General features: G+C 42.7%; 1 protein-coding gene across 6 annotated transcripts in view; it reads right to left on the reverse strand.

Annotated features, from left to right (window-relative positions):
- The window catches only part of AASDH (aminoadipate-semialdehyde dehydrogenase), a 35,447-nt gene extending 33,751 nt beyond the window's left edge, over nt 1-1,696 (reverse strand). For 3 of the 6 annotated variants that reach the window (XM_070791473.1, XM_070791471.1, XM_019962790.2), the window contains exon 1: nt 1,218-1,694. In XM_070791473.1, the coding sequence (XP_070647574.1) occupies nt 1,218-1,254 (37 nt within the window). In that variant the 5' untranslated portion in view covers nt 1,255-1,694. Of the gene's footprint in view, nt 1-1,217 lie in introns of all 6 variants that reach the window. The other 3 variants (XM_070791475.1, XM_070791474.1, XM_070791472.1) reach the window with 2 other exon arrangements.
- Between the last annotated feature and the right edge of the window lie 4,304 nt (nt 1,697-6,000).

A 6,000-nucleotide genomic window follows, 5' to 3' on the forward strand; every position in this document is an offset into this window, starting at 1 on the left:
TATACATATTTATAACATATATATTACACACACACACATACATATATTGTAGGATCTTAGTTTCCCAACCGAGGATCCAACCCAGGGCCCCAGAAGTGAAAGCACAGAACCCCAACTACTGGGCAGCCAGGGAATAGCCTCTAATTTGATTTTTAAATTGCCAATAAATTCATTTAAACTTAGACTCTATAATATTACAACTCAATAAAGTATTATATCAATACAATGTTCTTTGAGCTTCTCAATGCAGGTCACATAAAAAGAAAATGTGAAGCTGTATTTCATCAAAAAAAAGTTAGGCATGATTGAACAATAACAAAAACCTCAACCTCACAACTGTCTTATTTGAACTTATTTTCCTACTGATTCATCCACATCATTTAATTAATATCAATTAGAGAAAATAAAACATTCCTAAAGACAGCAAGGGACTTCCTTTGTGGCTCAGCTAGTAAAGAATCTGCCCGCAATGCGGAAGACCTGGGTTCGATCCCTGGGTTGAGAAGATCTCCTGGAGAAGGGAAGAGCTACCCACTCCACTATTCTGGCCTAGAGAATTCCAGAGTCAGACAGGACTGAACAACTTTTACTTCACTTCAAAGAGAGCAAAATGAGTAACTGCTGAAACCCATAAGGTTTGGAAATACTCTGATTTCTAAACACAAACTTTTAAATATAAAATATTTGCAGTATTTTTAATAAGCTTTTCTACAAATACTTGCTCTGTGATGCACAAAATAAAATGAATTTTTTAAAAGCCATTTTTTATGACAAATTACAACATTCACTATACATATCTATACAATTAATATGTTTTTTAAACTTTCAATTGCCAGTTTTCTCTTTAAGAGAATTAAGGCCAAATCTATTCTTGTTGTCTAAGGTTTTCGTTTTCATTAACTGAATCATAAATACATTTGTTTCAATAGAGGATACTAAATGGATGTCCAAACATTTCTGGGACCACAGAAGAAGGGGGGAAAAAATTGGAAAATCTGGTAAACAGATTATATATGTAACGGGATCATTAAGTTTTAAGATACTTGCAACTTTATGTCAATAGAGGCTGCTATTGAGTCATGAGAGGTCTTAGGGACTCTTGTAGGTTACTGGTTATTTTAAATACTGATAAATAACCTAAAAACTTTATTTTCCCATATCCACCAGCTTCTTAACGTTCATGAAGCGACTACGATTAATAATAATGCACTTTTTACCTTTCAACACGTTTTTCCAATTGCTTTTCGAAATCATGCTATTAAGAAAAGCTACCTTACATTTGAAATAAGGTGCAGAGTCTAATGCAGGGTGAGTGGAGAGAGCACAATGGTCAAGTTTAATCTTTGCACCACCACTCCATTCGGCCAGACACCACTAATTCAAATCCGAGGCCAACGCTAGCCCGGAAGCTAAGCAAACCTGTGTGCAGCCAGCCCCAGATGACGCCGTACTTCTCCTCCCTCACACATGTCCCTACTGGATACCGCCTCCTGTCGAGACCCACTCAGAAGGCCCAGAGGTGAGAGGGTAGCGGGGAGGTCTGAGCCCATCGGGACCTTCTCCCGCCAGCCCAACCTAAGGCGTCACACACAGCGAATAAATCAGTAACTCCCAAGGTTTAAATCTGGCCTAGCCTTCCGAGATGTAAATGGCGCGGGTTCACCCGTAATCTTCCGCGTCGCCTTGCTGACGTCGCACGAGCGACCCGGCGCAGATAGCGTCACTCTGCCCCGCCCCGCCCCTTCTCCGAGCTTCGGAGGCCTCTGCCAAAAAGAGATGGCATTTTGCTGCTTGTTCTCATTTCAAATCTCCACTCCAGTCACGTTGGATTTTGGACATAGTTTGCGAGGACTTTGGAGTTGACACCCTTGGAGTCGTACCCTTTCATACTTGCCAAGAAACTCTGAGCGAGAAACTTTAATTCGAAGCAACTGGCTCCTTGTTCACGATGTGGCTGGCTAGAAAGAGATCGCTTGGAGTTGATGCTAAGAGCGATGAAATCATTGTGAAATACACGAGTGACTGGACTTCATCCATTAAACTTTTTAAAAAAATAATAACTTGTCCTACCTTGCGGGGGACTGTGCAGCAATGAAGCCTGCAAACGGATTCCTTGTCATAAGGCTGACATTTTAATTGGAAGAGGTGCATTTAAATGAAAACTAAGAACATTTCAGCTTTCAATAAGAGTTATATAGAAAACAGGTCTGAGTCAAAGTTACTTAAGCTACTCATGCTCCTGAATAGCAGTCTTTTTTTAGAGGAGTTGGAGGCATGTAAGTTAATTATTAAAAATGTCAGGAACAATAATGGTGATTAAAAAAAAAAAAAAAGATACTGTGCTGGTAGCAGAGAGGAAATAGAAACCGAGTTCCCCTAAAACCAGCTTCCCTCACTGACATAACTGACATAACCTCCCTCCATAACTGTATTCTCTATCTTGTCTCCTCTAACATCAATCTTGGGCTGCTGCTGCTGCTAAGTCGCTTCAGTCGTGTCCGACTCTGTGCGACCCCAGAGACAGCAGCCCACCAGGCTCCCCCGTCCCTGGGATTCTCCAGGCAAGAATACTGGAGTGGGTTGCCATTTCCTTCTCCAATGCGTGAAAGTGATAAGTGAAAGTGAAGTCGCTCAGTCGTGTCCAACTCTCAGCGACCCCATGGACTGCAGCCTACCAGGCTCCTCCATCCATGGCATTCTCCAGGCAAGAGTACTGGAGTGGGGCACCATTGCCCTCTCCAATCTTGGGCTAACTGAATACTAATCAACCAGAGTCAGATGACTGTGTGTGTGAAATTGCTCAGTCGTGTCTGACTCTTTGCGATCCCGTGGACTGTAGCCTACCAGGCTCCTCCATCCATGGAATTTTCCAGGCAAGAGTACTGTAGTGGCTTGCCATTTCCTTCTCCAGGGGAATCTTCCTGACCCAGGGATCGAACCCAGGTCTCCCCCATTGCAGGCAGACGTCTTACCATCTGATCCACTAAGGAATGCTATTTTTGATAACATCATTAATGTACTAAAATTGCTGTTGCAGATATATATACATATACATATATACATACACATATATAATGTAGGTACGTATATCATTAGTAACATACAAATTCAGGTTGTTTCTCTAGGACAAGATGAGCTCACAGACCTGTATCACCGGGCCAGGGAATTGTAAACGGCAGACAACCTGACTCACAAAACCAGATTAAGAAACGGTGGGGCTTCCCTGGTGGCTAGTGGTTGAGAATCTGTCTTGCAATGGAGGGGAGGTGGGTTCTATCCCTGGTCAGGGAAGTAAGACCCCACATGCCATGTAGCAACTAAGTCTGTGTGCCACAACTATAGTCTGTGCACAGTGAAAGATCCCACCTGGCGCAACTAAGACCCGATGCAGCCAAATAAATAAGTAAATAAATATATTTTAAAAGTTAGAAGATGGTGATTAATCCCAATTTCTTTGTTCTTGCCCTTTAAAACATCCCTAACTTAAAGACCAAGAAGGGGTGCATCTGACACCTGTCTCCCATGCCCTTGCTTGGCATCCTGCAAATAAATCCTTAACTTTGCTGCAAACATCTGCTGTCAAAGAGTCCGGCTTTCTGAAGCACTTTCCCAGTTACAAAATGATCAGGGTTTTTGTTTTGTTTTGTCTAGGGAAAGGACTGAGGAAGCAGGCTTGTATCAACAAATGATGATATAAAGGAATGAGAACACAATGCTCTTGTGTCCTTAGGCATTGGTGGCAAGAAACTGTAGCAGTAATCGAAGTAAGAGATACCTCCACTTGCCCATGAGTATGTACCACCCATCTTTGATTTGGTGTGTGTGTGTTGAGGGGGTGGGGAACAGTGTCAGATGTGTATCTTTGCTTCTATATTTGGGACTGACACCATTATCCACCCAGTGAGTGGGGGAGAGAAAGCCTAGATACCCACCCCCACCCAACTTCTTTTTACCCTGCTGTATGCAGTTAGATCTTCTGTCCTCCTGTCCCCAGTCTCTAGACCACTGCCCAGCTGGCCATATAACCCATTCCAGATTCTTGAATCTCCATTCCAAGAGGTTCTGAATTCGTCATCTACTGAGGGAGGGGCCTACAATCTGTATTCCTCCTCTGCCCGCCATCTGCATTTTTAAAATGCTAACTTCTGCTCTCTTACTTCAGGCGCTCTTGCTCAGCTTTTCCCTTAAGCCCTTCCAGTCTTGCGTGGCTACAGTAGGATAATTTAATTATCCTACTGCTACCTGCCAGGGTAATTTAATTCTGATATTAATGATAGCTTGTTTGAGTTTTTCTTCTCCTTTCAGTCTCTATTTCTTCTGTTGCTTTTGGACTCTTATGTTAGAGGCTTCCACAGGTGTCTGGTAATAATTGATTATTTAAAAGTGGGACATTTAAAAGCTGATTGAAAGTTCAGAGTCCGTGGGATATGTATTTTGAAAACCAAATGAGACAAAAGGGCTGTAGAGGTTGGGAGGTCTCAGAATTTGGTATAAAAATTTCCAAGTGCCTGATGTCGTCTAACACAAGGACTCTCTTTTTACTCTCTCCCAAATAAAAGGGCTTTCAGAATTAGGCTTTTAGGTTGATGGGTGGTATCATAAGGGTATAATTCATTCCCAAGGGAATTGCCAATCCTTTTAGTTACCCTCTTTATCCTTACTTGCAGAAGCCAGTTTCTCAGTTTTTTAGGGCCCTGATGTCTCAGTGGTAGGGGGGAAAAAAAAATCCACCTGCCAGTGCAAGGAGGGTTCAATTCCTGGGTCAGAAAGATCTCCTGGAGAAGGAAAGGGCAACCCACTGCAGTATTCTTGCCTGGGAAATCCCATGGACAGAGGAACCTGGCAGGCTACAGTCCATGGGGTCCCAAAAGAGTTGGACACAACCTAGCGACTAAAACAAAATGATGTAAATAGTATTGTTTACTGGCTTTGCTCCCTGCTGGTTTAGTCTTTCAGTTCAGTTCAGTCGCTCAGTCGCATCCAACTCTTTGCAACCCCATGGACTGCAGCACGCCAGGCCTCCCTGTCCATCACCAACTCCCAGAGTTTACCCAAACTCATGTCCATTAAGTCGGTGATGCCAACCAACCATCTCATCCTCTGTCGTCCCCTTCTCCTCCTGCCCTCAAACTTTCCCAGCATCAGAGTCTTTTCAAATGAGTCAACTCTTTGCATGAGGTGGCCAAAGTATTGGAGTTTCAGCTTTAGCATCAGTCCTTCCAATGAACACCCAGGACTGATCTCCTTTAGGATGGACTGGTTGGATCTCCTTGCAGTCCAAGGGACTCTCAAGAGTCTTCTCCAACACCACAGTTCAAAAGCATCAATTCTTTGGCGCTCAACTTTCTTTAGAGTCCAACTCTAACATCGATACATGACTACTGGAAAAACCATACCCTTGACTAGACAGACATTTGTTGGCAAAGTAATGTCTCTGCTTTTTAATATGCTTTCCTTCCAAGGAGGTCATAACTTTCCTTCCAAGGAGTCAGCGTCTTTTAATTCATGGCTGCCGTCACCATCTGCAGTGATTTTGGAGCCTCCCAAAATAAAGTCAGCCACTGTTTCCCCATCTATTTGCCATGAAGTGATGGGACCAGATGCCATGATCTTAGTTTTCTGAATGTTGAGCTTTAAGCCAACTTTCTTCTTTCACTTTCATCAAGAGGCTCTTTAGTTCTTCTTCACTTTCTGCCATAAGGGTGGTGTCATCTGCATATCTGAGCTTTTCCAAATCATCTGAGCCCTTTGCTTTTGGTTTCAGAATTTTATCACTTTCTATCCTTGAGTTTGTGACCCTAAAAAATCCTTTTACTGTCATTTTCAGGGGGTCTAAGAGGAAGCAAATGTAGAAGCAATGTTTAAGATACCATTTTTACCTGGTAATCTAGACTGATCATTCTAAAACATACATCAGAGCAGCCACAGCATTCTTAAGAAGCTTCAGTGGTCTCTCATTGCCTACATGGCATTCAGACTCTAGTAAGGCAAGTGAGATAG

This window comes from Bos indicus, chromosome 6 (assembly GCF_029378745.1).
Source record: "Bos indicus isolate NIAB-ARS_2022 breed Sahiwal x Tharparkar chromosome 6, NIAB-ARS_B.indTharparkar_mat_pri_1.0, whole genome shotgun sequence".
In the NCBI taxonomy this organism is placed as follows: domain Eukaryota; kingdom Metazoa; phylum Chordata; class Mammalia; order Artiodactyla; family Bovidae; genus Bos; species Bos indicus.